This window comes from Rhamphochromis sp. 'chilingali' (assembly GCF_963969265.1).
Source record: "Rhamphochromis sp. 'chilingali' genome assembly, chromosome: 7".
Lineage (NCBI taxonomy): Eukaryota > Metazoa > Chordata > Actinopteri > Cichliformes > Cichlidae > Rhamphochromis > Rhamphochromis sp. 'chilingali'.
This window is the reverse complement of record NC_137934.1, coordinates 14741758-14760916: the sequence shown is the minus strand read 5'-3', so window position 1 is coordinate 14760916 and position 19159 is coordinate 14741758. Positions and strand designations below refer to the sequence as shown.

The following is a 19159-nucleotide window of genomic DNA, read 5'->3' as shown; positions in this document are numbered from 1 at the left end:
AGCCGCTGTTGCGATACCGAGAGCCCCGTCTGCTGCTGCGATGCCGTCGCGGCGAGCTTAGTTCGCTGCTGCTGCGGCGGCTGACTGGCGGAGATCTCCGTCTGCAGTCGCTGTGGTGTGGAATCCCGGGAACAGACACTGTCTGCCAGCTCACGAGCTTGTAATGCCTCCTTGGCTCGGCTCAGTTCGTCAATAAAGCCCTCATAGCAGGTGAGCTGGTGAAGGAAAGGGTTTCCCTCGATTATTGCCTTTATGGCGTTAAGTCCGACGGAAATTGTCCGTGAGTCCGAGGCGCGGGTTATTCGTTGCACCAGACTCTGTACACGGAGAATATCTCCCTCACGGGCGGAGCCTGCTGGGTCCATTTCGTGGTTGCGTCGTTCTGTCGTGCGGCGGCTGTGTGAAGGCAAGAGAGGACCCAAATGCACGGCTCTAGACACACGGGGATGAACTCAAAGGCAGGTCTTTATTAACAGGAACATAAGAAGTCATACAAAACTATAAATACACAGAAGGTAATGAGGGAAGTGGGAGTTGTTACAGGATGCAAACATGTTTTATACTGCTTTGAAGTCTGGGACAGCATCATAAGAGGCATAACTGATCTCACCGTAGTCCCATGAAGACTCAAGATGAGTGTTTTCACGACTGCCATCTTGGTGTTTTGAAATCAGGCATGATGAATGAAGGGAAGAACTGTCTGTTAAGGTTCTCAGTCGTTCAGGTCATCGTAGTCTAAGGAGCTTGGAAAGAAAAGCATCTGGACTTCTTTAAGCTTCTTGAAGAGCGTTTCACCTCTCATTCAAGAAGCTTCTTCAGTTCTCTGAAGAAATTCTGAACTGAAGAAGCTTCTCAGATGAGAGGTGAAACATCGGGAGGGCTAGTAGGAGGAGTTGGCCGTCCGACTGCGGTCTGGGGTGTGGGGCCTCCCTGCTGCTGCGGAGTCGGGGTGGTCTGCCTCTCCCCACCGCAGGGAAAAGGGTAACACCACCTGGGTCTGGGTGCAATTCCCCCCTCCAGGGGCAAGGGTACCTAGACCCGGTTTGTAGAGTACGCTTGGGGAGTGTGATTGTGTGTACAGCGTCTCTTTATGTCTGTCTCCACGTTGGTTGAGTGTGGAGTGAGTGCATATGAGAGCATGAGGGTGGGAATGGATGTTTGTGTCTGTGTGTGCCTGTATGTCTGTGTCTATATGTCAGGTTGGGTATCAGACGCCACCTCTCTGGGGACACCTCAGGCCCTCCAAGGTTTGGAGGCCTATCTCCACCCACCACCACTTCCCCTGCCGGTGGCGGACTCCCTCAGGTGTCGGTGTGTTGGTGGTTCTTTGTGTCTGGGGGTGGGCGTCCGGGTACACACCGGCTCACTCCTTGGCGGCCGCTTGTCGGGGCCTGGGGCCTGGGGCTCGCTCGGGCCCCCTTTGGAGGTGGGGTGCCCCCGGCCTCTCGGCCTGGGGCTCGGTCACTCAGGCGCAGCTGGGGGCCGGCGGAGCTCACGGGCGCGTCACTGCAACTCCCCCTGACTTCTGCTCCGCGGCTGCAGGGCGAGCCCTCATCTGGGACTCTCCTCAGCTCTTACTGGAATAGTGGCGCGGCTGCCCCTCTGTTGGTCTTCCATGGTCTCTTGTGTTCTGGGGGCCTCTGGATATCTGGAGTTTTGATCTCCTCCATACCCGCTTCACACCCTGGAGGACGGGGCTGTGGCCCCCCCACACTCCCTAGCAGATCATTACATGGAGAAACCTTTGGAATGCAAGCATGCTGATCCACACAGGTATGCACACATGGGTATTCACAGACGCGGACTAAAGCTTTCTTGGCTGCTATCTCAAAGCACACTGTGCGCTGTCTATCTTGCGTGCTGCACAATATCGTTTATTATTTAGTAAATATTGATATCTATGACTAGCTAGTTTATTGTGATGGTGCTTTGTTTTCTCTATTATTATGTTGCTCTTTGTTGTTTGCTGTCTCCTCTGTTTGTTTTTTTTGTTTGTTTGTTTTTTTTTCTCCATACAGGTGACCCAGGAGTTCTTTTTTTTTTTTTTTCTCTCTCTCTTCCCCCCCCTTCTCACCGTCTCTTCTCCCCTTTGGTTTTCTTTCTTTCTCTCCCCCTCTTTCTCTCATTCATTCCCCCTGTCCTATTTATTTAAAAAAAAAAAAAAGAAACTTAAAGAAGTCCAGATGCTTTTCTTTCCACGCTCCTTAGACTGTAGTTAAACTTCACACACTGGACTTGTCAGTCACACATCCTTCGCCAGTAGGCATTCCCAGAATGATCTTTCCCCTTCTGACGCTTAGAATGACCAAATATGTGCAAAATGGACAATTCAACATGCCACCATGTCAGTCTTTTATTAAATATGACATGAAACAAATGACTGAGCCATTAAATTTGTCACAAAGGTGTTCACCTAATTCCAGGCAAATGGAATAGACTTCTATGGGACCATAAGTCTTTTTGCACTTTGACATTTGTTTTACTTTTCAGATCTGTAACCTATAACTTTTATACTGTATGTGTTTTGATCATAGGAGTCTACAGGGACTTACTTACTTTTAGCACGTTTAGCAGTTGATGTTGGCTTCTTTTTTCAGTACTGGAGCTTCCTGCTCATTGAAGACTTTTCTAAAAGGAAATGCTTAATCCAAAATGGCGTTTTAAGGGCTTGGATTAATGTCAATTTCAGCAAATATTCTTTCTTATGTTAAAAGAACATGGATCTCTGTCAGTGATAACTTCTGACTTTATAACTCAAATTTTAAGAGAGAGCTTCACTGCTAAGCTCTCATCTGTGTGGGTGTCACGGTTCGCTTGAGGACTCACATGCAGGACTCAGAGGCACAGTCAGTATTTATTACAGTTCCACCAGGTGTATATACAAACAGTGCAGGGGATAGTGCTATATACAAAGCGGTGACAGGGAAAAGGCTCCGGGGAAATCCAGGTAGGGAAAAGACACTTGCTCCTCTTCTGACTCTCTCTCCAAACACTCACACAAAAAGGGAATCCGCTCGGGGAATGCAGAGTCGGGTCCAGGGGATCTATGTACAGAAGGAAACACACGTTAGAGGTTTTGCACAGGGAAGCAAATGAGAACTTGCTGAGAGCCGGGCTGCACTGACGCGAGTCACACACAACGATCCAGCGATGAGTAGAAGCCACTCCCTGGCTTAAATGCTGGCTGCACTGATGAGGCCCAGGTGTTTCCTCCTCAGAGGGGCGTGGGCCGAGGGCGTGAACCCACCATGAGTATATCTGTATCTATATAGATATATATGTGTATTCGTAACCTTTTTTCATCATCTAGTTTCCTGTGCCAGATCTTCTACTGATCCACTGAGGCAGACATGTAAAAAAACATGAACTAAAGCATATTTCTGTATATAAACAGGACCTTAAATCTTTATCAACAGCTACTTTAGAGGAAACTCTTCAATAAACTGCAACCAAAGGCTCAACTCAGAGGACAAAACCCAACCTGTTATAAATAGTGTGACAGCAAACTTTCTCTTGTGTAAAGTTACAAATAGGAGTAATTATCCACAGGAGCTTTTATACATAATGAAGTTATAATTCGTCCTGTAGAAATTGTACATTTAAGCTATATAGTTCCCTCTGTGATAACTCTGCTATGAATGCCTCTTATTAACTTTTATGCTTTTACAACCCACTATGAGCAAACACTCAGCAACAGTGGGAAGGAAAAACTCCCTTCTTGAAGGAAAAAACCTCTGGTAGAACCAGGAAATCTGTCTAAACTAGTTGGGGCAACAGATGCAAGTCTTCAGATCATTTGCAGTGTGACTGTCTTTGTGCACACTTTAACCTGATTCAGTTTTCTTATTTGTCAAAATGCACCATGGGTAAAAAAAACAAAACAAAATAGTAATGAAGGAGAATCTTCAGCAAAGATGAATTAAACAAGTTTTATTTTGATCAAATTTTACTTTAAGTAAAACACATCTTTATTTGATGACTTTAATGTCATCAAATAAAGACAGTTTTGATGGAGCTCCTGACCCAGCCCAAGCTCTCTATGAAGACGAGGAAAAACTCCCCAGGGGGCCAGATCGATGGGAAGAAACCTCGGGAAAGCCCATTCAAAGAGAGATCCCCTTTCCTGGGATGGCTGGGGGGGTTACAGGAACTCCGAAAAAGCTAAATTTTTATTTATTTATTTTTTAAGATTGACCCACTCTATCTATTCCTGTCCAACAGAAAAAAGAAAGGAAGTTACTACAATGTATCACACTTACATGATAAGGTGTGAATTGTGTGTTTGTGTGTGTTATCTTAGCCAGGGGTGAAGCTGGAGCTCCTCCAGTGTTGGGCGCTTCTCCGGGACTATAGCTAAACATGCGTCCAAGAAATTCCGGCATTCTTGAAAGAAAGAAAAGATCAAAAAGATGAAGATGATAGTTCTAGTGATCCAAGGCATCAGTGAATCTGGAAGTGTGAAGTTTTCTTACCTGTGGACAGACGCTTTTTGATGCTCAGTTGCTTTGTGAGGAACCTCGCGGTACTAAAGTATCGTGCATGAAGCGCTTCATACAACACCACTCCCATTTGCCACACCGTGGTGGGTCCACACCTGTAGCAGCTCCTAATGTACCACTCGGGAGGGATGTGAAGAGGAGTGCCTAACAAACAGACACAATTGCAATTTCTTCTAAAACAAAAGACACAAATTGTTACATCTGTGAAAAGCAGGAGCAGAATATGTTACCATAGAAGATGCGATACAGAGATCGCTGTTTAACAAAGCAGCTCAGTCCAAAGTCAATGATGCGAACTCGAGGCACATCTGAGCCGGTCTCAATCAGAATGTTTTGTCCCTTGATGTCCCGATGAAAGATGTGTTTCTCCTCAAGTTCCTTTACAGCATCAACTAGTTGCTTCAGAATGACCTGGAAAAGATGAAAAACACAATAATGAGTTAATGCTTTTCTGCCTTGATTGAATGCTGTACAGTCTAAGGCTCTCCCAGTCAACCTACCTTGGCCTTGTCCTCTGGTAAAGCTCTTCCATTTTCTGCTTTGTATTTTTGCAGGTCCACAGCAGGGACAGGTCTCTCCAGCACCAGGATCAGCTCTTTGCCAAAGTCGAACCACTCCAGCAAGGACACAGGTGCTGATATTCCCACTGACCCTTCTGCTTCACCTGCAAGTTTAAGCATAATGGCCACTTCCACCGAGAGCATCTTCCCATTTTCATCCTGAAATATTACAACAAAGTGGATGATGAGGAACGCCGCATTCAATCCAGTAATGTAAAACTAATTCAAGTGTTGGACGCTTACCGCCACTTTGCAGTAGACTTTATTTTTGGGAATGTGTTTGATGGCAACCTAGAAGACACAGAGCATTGGTGAGCATTTCCTCAGTATGACATAATGAAAGGTGGAAACACAGCAGACGTCTCAGTTTACGATATTATCCATTATCTGCGTTACTGCCTGTCTTACTACCATCATCTGAACACTTACTGGAAAACGATCTTCTATCCGGTAGCCAGAAAACACTGCTCCGCAGCCTCCTTCTCCGAGCTGGTGCTCCTCCACATATCTGGCTTGGAATTCACCTGAACAGACAAAACAGCAAATCTTGTTTTATTACAGCTGTGACACAAATTACTCTCCTCTGTAGCCTAAATGTTCCTTCTGCCCTTCCCCTGAATATAAAACCCAAGCTGCTTGCTACTTACGTTTTTGGTCTGCTACTGATTTTTTGTCCTGGTCCACATTCCTTTTTTTTTTCTTGGGTGACTCTCTGTTGTCTCCCGTGGCCTTTCTTTTGCCATTTTTTGTGCACTCCTGTTTGTTGTTCAAGTCTGGAGATGTGGAAAACACCAAAAGCACATCAGCTCACTGGATGATAGACACAAACACTAAACACCAATATCTTAAACCTAGCAACCACACTTAATCTACCCCCTTATTCAACTAATTAGCCTACCTTTACCAGAGTCCAACGAGGAGGATGCTTGCTCCTTGTCACCGCTCGTATGGTCGAGAAGTTTAGCCTTCTTTGCTTTCTTTGTTGTGCCCTCTTCATCTTGCACAACCTTGCGCTTCACTCCTTTGACCACATCTGAGCTGGTGGAAGGACCAGCCTGCTCAGCGACCCTCCTCCTTTTTATTGGGGTCTTCTTTTCAGGACTGGCCTTTCTTTTAGCAGTCCTGCTCTTACAATCTATAAACGACGACAACAACACAGTGGTGAAAAAGAGTCCCCGACATCAGGACTGGAAGCAGTTTGATGGCAAAGAATTTGAAATTGCTTTTGCTTAAATGATCACAAGTTTATTCTTGGGATTAAAAAAACTGACCAGTGCGAATTGATACTAGGTTTACTAAGTCTTAGATCTTGATGACACTTGTTGGTCTGTTTTTACTGTTGAGTCCAAGAATAAACTTATTACATTATTTTACCAAAAGACCGGTAACCTTCCTTTGATTAGACATCTTGTATTAAAGCTATTTTCAATCAAACATATGATTCAATTGCTTCAAAAATGATTCACACAGTGTCAACATTTCTAGGATTTGGATTTTACCAGGTTCTTATTTTATTATTTTACTTACCTTGATCTCCTGAATCTTTCTTATCGGCCGGAGTGGTAATTTTTCTTGTTTCCTTTTTCATTGTAATTTCGGAGACCCTTTAAAATCGAAAATGTAAACCGTAATGAGTTAATATTGAGTTAATACTTCTTCAAATGTGCACCTTTCAAATGCTTGACTTTTCTAACTGAATTCTGTAAGTGAGCTTTATAAGTAAACTCTGGAAACTACGGCAACACAACATAGAATCTTGCCTTTCAGTGACTTCACTGACTGCCAGTAGTTCAAAGTAGTTTACAGAAAAACACTCTGGCAGACAAAGCCATAATATTTCATATAATTCAATCATTTCATATCAATTAAACAGTTTCTTTCATTATCTTTCATCATTTGTATAAAGACCTCATCTATGGATGACAGTATGAAGATTTGTGGTTGACCACACACTAATAAACACAGTGTCAGCTACATTGTCATCTGATTTAAAGTATTTATTATGTACATTTAACTGTCATGGTACTGAGTCTGTGACCCAGTGTTTTGTGTTTGTTCATTTATATTCATTGATTATTCTTATGTATGTTTTTGGTTCTCTTTATTGTTTTCTTCTTGTGTTATATTCTTAGGCTTTAGGTTTCTGTTACTTTGCCTTGCCCCTGTGTCCCACGTGGCCCATTGTTTTCCTCTGTTTGCTGTTGGGTTGTCTGTGTATCATCCATGACAATTAAATTAAATAGCAAATGCAACTACAATTTCAATGAGATTCATTCCTGGCATTCTACTGCGGTGGCTGAAAGTAGACACCAAGCATTATCACTGTAACTGATGTAAATATTGGACTTGGAGGGGATTCATCTGATAGACTGATGCAAACATTACTGTAGCGACTTCCACAGTCGCTAGAGGCCAGGGATGGAGCCTGCCTATTTGCCTGACACGCTGTCAACTTTACGCAATAATGCAAGAGGTGGAATTGTTTGCTTGTTTATTAAAGTGCTTTGAGAGTTTACAGAGTAATGTCATCAGCTCCTGATTCAGACTCTTAAAACATCACAGGCTCTAATGTAACAAAGCGAAACATGTTGTGCAGCGCAGCGGTCAAAAAAAACTACGGCTACCCAGCCCTCCTCTCTGTCAAAAATACGGAGTGGAAACTACAGATATTTGTTTAAAAATGTAGGGAGTAAAAATTAAGTACAGCAAGGAAGTTTTTTTTTTTACTTTTTTACTTCCTACCTGTGGAGCCAATTAAGCTAAATTTAAGAAGCGCATGTCTGTGTATACTTAAAAGCTCTTATGGTTATTTTCACTTTGTAGACAAATTAAAGCACAGAAAAGAAAAACACGATACATTAGAGCATGACATAATTTGACCTGAGGTGGCGCTGCACCGTGAGAGAGCCTGAACGTCAACCGGAAGAAGACGAGAATAAACTCCGTATAAACAACATGGCGTCTCCCTGTGAGGTTTTTTGTTTTGTTTTGTTTTTTAAATGAACTTTATTTAGAACAATAACAATGACAATCTCAAAGAGACAAGCGACATATTAAATCAATCAGAACAGAATCACATCTCCTGTACACCACAATGAAATCGACAATAACTGAAAGTAAACATACATACACACACACACACACACACACACATATACACATACACATACATATATATACATACACATACATATATATGCATATACACATGCATACATACACATCCATATTCACACAGCTACATAATAATAATATAAAAAGATGAATAACCAATACAAAAATAAATAACAATAAAAAAAAGAATGAAAAACAAGGAACAGAAATAAAGAAGACAGGGGGGATCATAAAATCTCTAAAAGTGAGGTTCCATAAACAAGACACATAACTTAAATAAGGGGCTAAGAAAAATCAAACTCTTCTAAAAATCTATGCAATTTGATTGCTTGGGGCTTATTTATTAGCTTAAGAGATTTATGGAACAGGGAGAATTTTGTCCTACCTGGATATAAGGTGTTAACCAAATACCTCCTCAAAAATGGATTATTGCATTTTCCATTTACCAAGTCAAGACCATCTAGTTTAACTTTATGTAAATTTGTAGTCTGTATATTTGAAAAATTGTTCTTTATTGTATTTACAAGGACTGTTGGGATATTCTGTGAAACCTTTTTATAGAGCTCGAACGAGCAACTCATGTCATATTTCTCATTAAGCCTGTTTAATTCAAGTATATCTCCATTTTCATCCATTATATGTGTCACAGACCAAATTTGTTTTGTCATCCATTCGTCCACAAACATAGATTTCCCCCGATTCAATATCACCCTATTATTCCACAATGGAACATTGTGGGGACTAAAGTTATGTTTAAACATTAATTTACAATTTAACAAAACTTGTTGATGAAATTTGGAAAGTTTTATGGGTAGTTTAGAAATGTCAAAATCACATACTAAAAGGATCCCCCCAACTTTGTTGAAAATAAGAGATGGCATCAAGAACCACATCTCATTATCATTTTTCAAGAAAGATCGTAGCCAATTAATCTTTAAAATGCCATTCATTATTTCAAAATCGATTGCTTTTAAACCCCCCTCTTCATAATCTTTTATCAAGTCCCTGTTACTAATATAATGATGTTTATTTTTCCATATGAAATTAAAATTCGCCTTATTTATGTCTTTTATAATTCTTGGTGGGATGGCTAGGGAATAAGCTGGATAGATTAAACTGGACAAAGATTCAACCTTGGTCAACATTATCCTGCCGAACAACGTTAAATCTCTCTGTAGTCAATGGTTTAGAGGTTTTTTTTGCATTTGTCAATTGTATTCTGAATATTCTTTTCGTCTCCCTGTGAGGTGTCATGCCGAGCAGATGTCAGAGTTGAGTTCAAGCAAAGTTGACTCTTTCGGTGATTACAGTTTGTCCGGGCGGGCTGTGCGTCTTATTTCATCCGCAGACACGTCGTTGGATGAGGAACAGCTCATGTTGGCATCAGTGGCAGTCAGGATGGCAGCATCTTCCAGAGGGAAGGTCAGGTCGCTGGTCTCTCTGAGCAGGACGCTGTCCACCAACAAGCCCGGTTCCACGGCTGGAGATTACCCTTCTCCGGCTGAAGTTCCCGCTTCTCCCCCGAACAGCGAGCCAGCCGCGGCGCCTCAGCGGAGACCCAAAAAAGACCCCAGCGGCTGCTCCGTGCTCCTCTTCCCCGGTCAGGGCAGCCAGTTTGTGGGCATGGGCAGAGGACTTTTAAAATACCCCAACGTTAAAGAAATGTTCACCGTAGCCCAGAAGATCCTGGGTTACGACCTGCTGTCTCTGTGTCTGGAGGGCCCCGAGGACGAGCTGCAGAAAACGGTTCACTGTCAGCCGGCGGTGTTTGTCACCTCCCTGGCTGCTGTGGAGAGACTCAACCAAGAAAACCCCAAAGTAAGTGCCAGATAAATGTCTGGAAAAAGGACAATAACTGCAGGTCCTGCCTTCTTAAATGTGGCCATTTTATCTTTTTTTTTTTTTTTTTAAATACTGCTACAGTAATATTAATTTATATTTAAAATGTGCGCACATTATGTATGAAGGTGTGGATGAATGATGCTTGTTGTAAGAAAGCATTTTGAGTGCCCAGTAGAAGAGCATCTTTCAAATGCAAAGTTTCTCATTTCAACTTTAATTACTGCCCCTTGATTAAGGCGGTAGAGTAAATAAGGCTTCCAACAGTGGTTATTTCTTATTATCACATCTTGTTTTTATTGTTTTTATCAGTAGATTGTTGTTTCACTCCCACCAAAAACATCACCGTAAATAATCTTCTGATTCTGAATGACCATTTAAAAAAATAAACAAATTGTTCTGAGTTAATTTCAGTTACGGATGTATCAGTGACATAAATGATATATCGGTCATAATCGGGAGGCTGTTACATTTTTATTTTTTTATTTTTTTTTTGACTTGTTTCCTGCTGTACACAGGCCATTGAGATGTGTGTCGCTGCTGCAGGTTTCAGTGTCGGAGAATTTGCTGCTCTTGTCTTTTCTGGGGCAATGAACTTTGCAGAAGGTAGAAAGATTTCTTTTTTGGGTTTTTTTGTGCACTTGTAAAAGGTGTTTTAATCACAACTTTGGTTAATATTCTGTATTTACTCCTTATGCATCTTCTAGCTTTGTATGCAGTGAAGGTGCGAGCGGAGACTATGCAGAAGGCCTCAGAACTGGTTCCCAGTGGGATGCTGTCAGTCACTGGTAGACCTCAGGCTCAGTATAATTATGCCTGTCTGCAGTAGGGCTGCCACGATTAGTCGACTAGTCACGATTACGTCGACTATCAAAATCGTCGACGACTGATTTAATAGTCGAGGCGGCGTTTGAAGCTTTGTAAGATCACAAAAGACGCAGGAATAAGTAGTAGGATTTAAGAGTGTAATAACGGACTGAAACAGAAGATGGCAGCACTGCATATACAAGGATGCCAGCTGCCGTTAAACCCCGAAGAAGAAGAAGAAGCGGTGTCCCAGAATTCATAGCGCGGCCTAGCTCAGTTTCCAACAATGGCGGCAGCTAGTTAGTTTTAATATTACTCTTATTATTCTTTCTGGGTCACAAAATAAACGTTTAACATATTTTCAGGCGAGAATGTAGCTGTGTAAACCTCAAATATCTGCTCAGTTTATCAAGACACCACATATTTTCAAAAGCGCTCCGATGTTTTCGGAGACGTCTGTTACCCACTAGCTCGATAGCTAGCCGGGGCAAGGCTCACTAGAGCTGTGAGAACACCGGACTCCCGGCAGATCGTTTTCAAACACACCGCTGTCTTTCGCTGCTCAGGTTAAACATGATATATAAGTCACTTAGATAACTTAAAAATGTTATTGTTTGGCTTATTTTAGTATTTTATTTGTTCCTGAGTAAATCTGTTTTGCTGAGATTAAAGTTATAGTTTTTACACAGCTGAATAAACGTCAAGCAGACAGCTGATTATCAGAAGTGTGAGATGCTCGAGAATATTCTCCGGTGTCCTGTTATATTTTAGATAGCAAGGAGTTTATTAAACTTCACCGAAACAATCTGCAAATTTCATTAAAATTTAATAAACTATCATCTTGTCTTTATTTTTAGTTAGCACATACCTTAAACACTTAAAGCTGTAAGCTAATGATAGTTATATAAGAGCAGATGCTGCTGGTGCAATAAGCTGAACGTTTTACATCCAATGGATGATGATCTGATTAGTCGACTAATCGCAAAAATAATCGGTGACTAGTCGACTATCAAAATAATCGTTTGTGGCAGCCCTAGTCTGCAGGCAAAAGAGCACTGCAAGAGTCTGGGGATGGAGAATCCTGTGTGCTCTGTGGCCAACTAGCTTTTTCCAGATGGCAGGGTTATTGCAGGGCACCAGCAGGTAATGCATTCATATATTCTTGCTGCTTTAATATACCGTGAATCTATTGTGTTCTCTTTTCTGTCTTCTCTCAACCATCAAAAAAGTTGTTAGAGCTGCTCTTGTCATTTCTGCTGTCTTCTTTGACTTCTCAGGCTCTGGATTTCCTCCAGGAAAACTCTCGGCGCCTAAAGTTCATGCGGACCAAAACTCTCCCAGTCAGTGGTGCGTTCCATACTGAGCTGATGGCATCGGCTACTGAACCTCTCAGAGAGGTGCTCCGGCAGGTGGAGGTCAGTCAGCCACTTTATCCAAAAGGGATTAACATATTTTCCGAAACATGTATTCAATTACTCTGTAAAGCTACACCAGTCCTCATTTTTAAAAGATAACCCATCCTATTCAGTCTGACTCGGAAAGTTAAATGGAAAGTATACCCAAGATTTTACATCTGGTATTCAGCCATTCAAACTGCCCTCCGTCTTCAGAGTGAGGGAAAGTCTTCCCTTCACCATGAACTCAAACTGAAGAGACGGATCCAGCGGGAAAACAGTCAGCGGGAACGCAGCCGGAGCGCCCGCAGCAGCTGCAGCAGCAGGGGCAGCCAATCTGATGACTCGACTATCCATGAGACAGAGAAGACAGAAAAAGAGAAAGACAAACAGGACTTAGAGATTGAAAACATTATCAAGGTAAGTGAGGGCTATAAGAATCTTTTTTTGTAATATTTATTTAATTACATCATGCACCAAACTATCCATGGTAGTGATTATTTAACTAAGTCATAGTGGCACTGGGCAGCTGCCAGTGCAGTTCATTTTGTCCATTTAAAAAGTACCATGTACACTCACTGGCCACATTTTTGTTAGATACACCTGTTGAGCTGCTCATTAGGTCAAATACCTAATCAGCCTATCACATGGCAGCAGCTCAGTGCATTTAGGCATGTATACATTAATAAGATGACCTGCTGAAGGTCAAATGGGATTTAAATGACTTTGAACATGCATTGTTGTTTGTGTCGGACAGGCTTGTCTGAGTATTTCAGAAACTGTACAACCATCTAACCGGTTTATAGAAAATGGTCTGAAATAGAGGAAATCTCCTGTGAGCAGCACTTCTCTGGGAAAAAAATCACTTGTTGGTGCCAAAGATCAAAAGCGGAATGAGCAGATTACTTACAGCTGTAAGGAAAGCAACATGAACTCAAATACCCACTTACTTCAACCAAGTTATCAAGAAGAGCACCGCTGAAAGCACAATACGTTGAACCTCGAAGCTGATGGCCTAGTGTCACCTGCTGGATAGAGGTGAAAACACAAACCAAACAATGGCTCTTTCATCTGTTTCACAGCATGCTCGGGAACTGGAAACTCGCCGAAGGGAGGCAGAGGAGAGAGAGCGGAGGAAGCAGAGGGAGGTGCAGATGGAACTGGAAAGACAGCTGAAAGAGGCTGAGATGGTAAAAAAAAAGTTTTCCACTTGACACCAATTATGTACAGAGTCTTTTCTCCTTGACTTTGATCTTTGAGAACTGCAGCAAAATGTTGACTGTCATTATAAAATTCACATCTTTAATGATTTGGAAAAATGGTTATGACAGTCCAGGAAAAGGTGATTCAGGAATAGGTCAGTTTATACCGCTCTGTTGGTGCATCTGTTTATGTAGCTGTGTGTGTGTGCATAGATAAAAGACAGCATGCAGGCTGAGATGCAGGTGAAGGAAAAGGAGGCTGAACAACAGAAGAAGAGGATCAGGGAGCTGGAGCTGACACAGCAGCAGCTGGAAGTTGCCCTTAATATGGAGATCCAGGCTCGGCTGGAGGAGGAGAGGGCCAGACTGGAGCTTGAGCGGTAACAATGGATTTCTAACTCTTATTATGGCCCTTTATTATTTTATTTGTGATGGAGATCTGAGATATCCATGAGAAGTATTAACTGTCATGCGGCGGCTGTGTGAAGGCAAGAGAGGACCCAATTGCACGGCTCTAGACACACGGGAATGAACTCAAAGGCAGGTCTTTATTAACAGGAACATAAGAAGTCATACAAAACTATACTGGGAGAAACTAAAGCTGAGGCGCTGGGAAGACACGGGAAATGCACACAACCTAGAAGGATGACGCAACACAGAACAAAGGGACACTCTGACATAAATACACAGAAGGTAATGAGGGAAGTGGGAACACACGGGGAACACAGCTGAAGACAATTACTCATGACCGAGCAGGGAGGACACGAAACTGAAAATACTGACACCAAGATGTGGACCTTAAACACAACACAGTACACAGAGATGAGCACAGAGAGAGAGGCAGAGAACAAGGATGAATACGAGGGGATGAGGAGAACACAGAACACAACGGACGGGAACACGGTACCAGAACAAACACCACAATAAAAGCATGGACACAGGGGGAATCCAACTACCAAACCAAACAATCCAATGGACATAAGGAACAAAATACAAAACCACAGGAAAACTGAGAACACTGGGTCAAAATGACCCAGGACCATGACAATACCCCCCCCTCAAGGGCTGACTCCAGACAGCCCTTGCGGACGGCAACGGCGGCAGAACAGATCCGGAGGCCGGCCGTGTGGAAGGCGGCGGCTACAGAGCGGGACCGGAGGCCGGGCCCCTCGAACCCTCCAGCGGAGACGAGGAAGGGCTGGCTGGGCTCTCCAGAACCCCCAGCGGACAAGGCAGGTGGCAGCGTGGAAGCCGCGGAGTGCTGGATGGGCTCATCCGAGCTTCCAGCCGGAGCTGATGTAGCGCCAGAGGGTATCGGGACCCCTGGCTGAATGTTAAGCTGACCAGAAGACCAAACTGCTACAGGGGACCAAACTGATGGCTGTAGTAATGGTTGTGGTGACAGTGGAGTGGGCGGTGGAGTGGATGACTGAGTTAACGGTGACTGTGCTAATGGTTCAGCTAAGGAGTGCATTAATGACAGGACTACAGGTTGAATGACTGACTGAGCAGCAGCCTGAATGGCTGAGTGTCGTGATGGTTGTGGTGGAAGAGAAGCGGGTGATGGTGTGGATGATGGAGCTACGGGCGACTGAGTGGCAGACTGAACTGATGACTGAAGTGATGGTAGAGGTGAAAATTGAGCTTGTGGTGGGGTAGCTGACTGAGGTGCGGGGGACACAGGAGACAGAGCCAGCGGGGACACAGGAGGCAGAGCTACAGATTGAACTGAGGGAGACTGGGTAGCAAACTGAACTAGTGGTAGTAATGGCGGTTGGGGAGAAGGCTGGACTGTACACTGAGGAGAAGGCTGACTGACTGACTGAGGAGCATCCTGTGCAGCTGAGTGTAATGATGGTTGTGGGAGCGAATGTTGGACAGGTGGTGGTGTCGGGTCCCCTGAGCCTACAATGCGGATGAAAGGTGCAGGCACCTGCTGGACACCAGTCGCTCCCACCTGAGGAGCAGGTACAGGTGCAGAGATCGGCTGGGTCCTGGCGGGCCCCACCTCAGTGGTTGGCACAGATTTCGGCAGGGACTGGGCGGCTGCTGTCCCCACCCGAGGAGCTGATACGGGTGCAGAGACCAGCAGAGCCTCAGTCGACCCGGAAACCGGAACAGGGACCAGCTGGGCGCCAGCCCCCCTCACCTGGGGAACTGAGATAGGTGCAGGGGAGTGCTGGGCCGCAGCTATCCCTAGAACGCAAGGGGCCTGGGAGGCGGGCCTAGAAAGAACAGTCTGCAAGAGATCAATTCCCTGCCCTGAGTGAGCGGATGAGGAACAGCGCTCTGACTTCATAGCGTTAAGTGTGCTAAAGCTGTAGCTTACAGGCACTAATGCACCACCTTCAGTGTTTACAGACTCTAGAGAAATGTGATCAGCTGATGCACCAACAGTCTTAGAGCTTCTTTCTTCGGAGCTAACCATGCTTATACTGACAGAGGAGGGGTTAATAGCCGATGTAAACATAGGTCTGTGCACCGGAGAGGCAGATGAAACAAAGTCTTTTACCTCCGGATCGCTGGAAGCAGTAAACCTAGGGAAAACAGTGGTGGGTGTAGAGCCCCCTGACTCAAGAACATTCGAATCAGTAAATACGTCAGAATGGACTTTCCCCTGGGGTGATGGCTCAGAAGTAACGAGCTGGGGTCGAGCTATCACAGGAACATTTACAGTCTTGGATTTTACTGCTTTAACATCTAAGGAGGCAGGTTTTAAAGCCCCAGTGGTGAGCTTAACTGCAAAACAATCATTCTCAGCAGACACACAGGTAAAGGGCACAGAAGCAGGTGTCTCTAACTCAGGAAATGCTGACTTCAAGTTTTCAGACCTAGGAAACACTAGCGAAGGATAATCTTTCTCAAATATGAGTCCAAACGTAGGAGAAACGGTCTCTGAGTTGACCCTCCGGGCAGTACAACGGTTCATAAGAAGTTCGGGTTCGGATTCAACATTTACAGATCGTGAGCCTTTAGAGCCTACGGCAAGAGTCACAGAGTTTGCATTCCTGCATTCAGAGTAGTGAGAACTAGCCTCAGAGTGAACAGAAAGAGTGTCTTTGTCACTCACCCCAGCCGGCTGCTCAGTAGTCCCGGAATCCGGCTGAGGAGAGGACCGGCGACGGCGTCTCCTCCTTGATGAGGGAACGGAGGTGACGGGGGAAACCGGTGATGATGCGGGGGTGACGGTCTCCTCTTCATCATCCGACCTCATCGCTGCTAGGAAAGCAGCGGGAGAGCGACGGTCAGAGCTGAGAGGGGATGGAGAAGGGCTCCGCGGCAGCAGCGCCAAAAAACCCTCTCGTTTTAGCAGCCGCTGTTGCGATACCGAGAGCCCCGTCTGCTGCTGCGATGCCGTCGCGGCGAGCTTAGTTCGCTGCTGCTGCGGCGGCTGACTGGCGGAGATCTCCGTCTGCAGTCGCTGTGGTGTGGAATCCCGGGAACAGACACTGTCTGCCAGCTCACGAGCTTGTAATGCCTCCTTGGCTCGGCTCAGTTCGTCAATAAAGCCCTCATAGCAGGTGAGCTGGTGAAGGAAAGGGTTTCCCTCGATTATTGCCTTTATGGCGTTAAGTCCGACGGAAATTGTCCGTGAGTCCGAGGCGCGGGTTATTCGTTGCACCAGACTCTGTACACGGAGAATATCTCCCTCACGGGCGGAGCCTGCTGGGTCCATTTCGTGGTTGCGTCGTTCTGTCGTGCGGCGGCTGTGTGAAGGCAAGAGAGGACCCAAATGCACGGCTCTAGACACACGGGAATGAACTCAAAGGCAGGTCTTTATTAACAGGAACATAAGAAGTCATACAAAACTATAAATACACAGAAGGTAATGAGGGAAGTGGGAGTTGTTACAGGATGCAAACATATTTTATACTGCTTTGAAGTCTGGGACAGCATCATAAGAGGCATAACTGATCTCACCGTAGTCCCATGAAGACTCAAGATGAGTGTTTTCACGACTGCCATCTTGGTGTTTTGAAATCAGGCATGATGAATGAAGGGAAGAACTGTCTGTTAAGGTTCTCAGTCGTTCAGGTCATCGTAGTCTAAGGAGCTTGGAAAGAAAAGCATCTGGACTTCTTTAAGCTTCTTGAAGAGCGTTTCACCTCTCATTCAAGAAGCTTCTTCAGTTCTCTGAAGAAATTCTGAACTGAAGAAGCTTCTCAGATGAGAGGTGAAACATCTTCAAGAAACTTAAAGAAGTCCAGATGCTTTTCTTTCCACGCTCCTTAGACTGTAGTTAAACTTCACACACTGGACTTGTCAGTCACACATCCTTCGCCAGTAGGCATTCCCAGAATGATCTTTCCCCTTCTGACGCTTAGAATGACCAAATATGTGCAAAATGGACAATTCAACATGCCACCATGTCAGTCTTTTATTAAATATGACATGAAACAAATGACTGAGCCATTAAATTTGTCACAAAGGTGTTCACCTAATTCCAGGCAAATGGAATAGACTTCTATGGGACCATAAGTCTTTTTGCACTTTGACATTTGTTTTACTTTTCAGATCTGTAACCTATAACTTTTATACTGTATGTGTTTTGATCATAGGAGTCTACAGGGACTTACTTACTTTTAGCACGTTTAGCAGTTGATGTTGGCTTCTTTTTTCAGTACTGGAGCTTCCTGCTCATTGAAGACTTTTCTAAAAGGAAATGCTTAATCCAAAATGGCGTTTTAAGGGCTTGGATTAATGTCAATTTCAGCAAATATTCTTTCTTATGTTAAAAGAACATGGATCTCTGTCAGTGATAACTTCTGACTTTATAACTCAAATTTTAAGAGAGAGCTTCACTGCTAAGCTCTCATCTGTGTGGGTGTCACGGTTCGCTTGAGGACTCACATGCAGGACTCAGAGGCACAGTCAGTATTTATTACAGTTCCACCAGGTGTATATACAAACAGTGCAGGGGATAGTGCTATATACAAAGCGGTGACAGGGAAAAGGCTCCGGGGAAATCCAGGTAGGGAAAAGACACTTGCTCCTCTTCTGACTCTCTCTCCAAACACTCACACAAAAAGGGAATCCGCTCGGGGAATGCAGAGTCGGGTCCAGGGGATCTATGTACAGAAGGAAACACACGTTAGAGGTTTTGCACAGGGAAGCAAATGAGAACTTGCTCAGAGCCGGGCTGCACTGACGCGAGTCACACACAACGATCCAGCGATGAGTAGAAGCCACTCCCTGGCTTAAATGCTGGCTGCACTGATGAGGCCCAGGTGTTTCCTCCTCAGAGGGGCGTGGGCCGAGGGCGTGAACCCACCATGAGTATATCTGTATCTATATAGATATATATGTGTATTCGTAACCTTTTTTCATCATCTAGTTTCCTGTGCCAGATCTTCTACTGATCCACTGAGGCAGACATGTAAAAAAACATGAACTAAAGCATATTTCTGTATATAAACAGGACCTTAAATCTTTATCAACAGCTACTTTAGAGGAAATTCTTCAATAAACTGCAACCAAAGGCTCAACTCAGAGGACAAAACCCAACCTGTTATAAATAGTGTGACAGCAAACTTTCTCTTGTGTAAAGTTACAAATAGGAGTAATTATCCACAGGAGCTTTTATACATAATGAAGTTATAATTCGTCCTGTAGAAATTGTACATTTAAGCTATATAGTTCCCTCTGTGATAACTCTGCTATGAATGCCTCTTATTAACTTTTATGCTTTTACAACCCACTATGAGCAAACACTCAGCAACAGTGGGAAGGAAAAACTCCCTTCT

General features: G+C 44.1%; 1 protein-coding gene and 1 pseudogene across 2 annotated transcripts; one reads left to right on the top strand and one right to left on the bottom strand.

Moving 5' to 3' along the window:
- Positions 1-4291: 4291 nt before the first annotated feature.
- LOC308399836 (serine/threonine-protein kinase pim-2-like) lies at positions 4292-6647 on the bottom strand (the record flags this gene model as incomplete). Its single annotated transcript, XM_080887253.1, has 8 exons — positions 4292-4383; positions 4473-4643; positions 4730-4910; positions 5000-5218; positions 5303-5350; positions 5489-5583; positions 5958-6194; positions 6587-6647. 8 exons carry the CDS (start codon positions 6645-6647, stop codon positions 4292-4294), a joined length of 1104 nt encoding a protein of 367 aa, XP_080743379.1.
- A 2765-nt stretch (positions 6648-9412) lies between these two features.
- Positions 9413-14746, top strand: LOC308399835 (annotated as a pseudogene). The gene is made up of 9 exons: positions 9413-9991; positions 10531-10618; positions 10720-10837; positions 11857-11962; positions 12097-12234; positions 12430-12633; positions 13296-13403; positions 13629-13795; positions 14479-14746. The product of its transcript is annotated as an uncharacterized misc_RNA (transcript).
- Positions 14747-19159: the final 4413 nt, after the last annotated feature.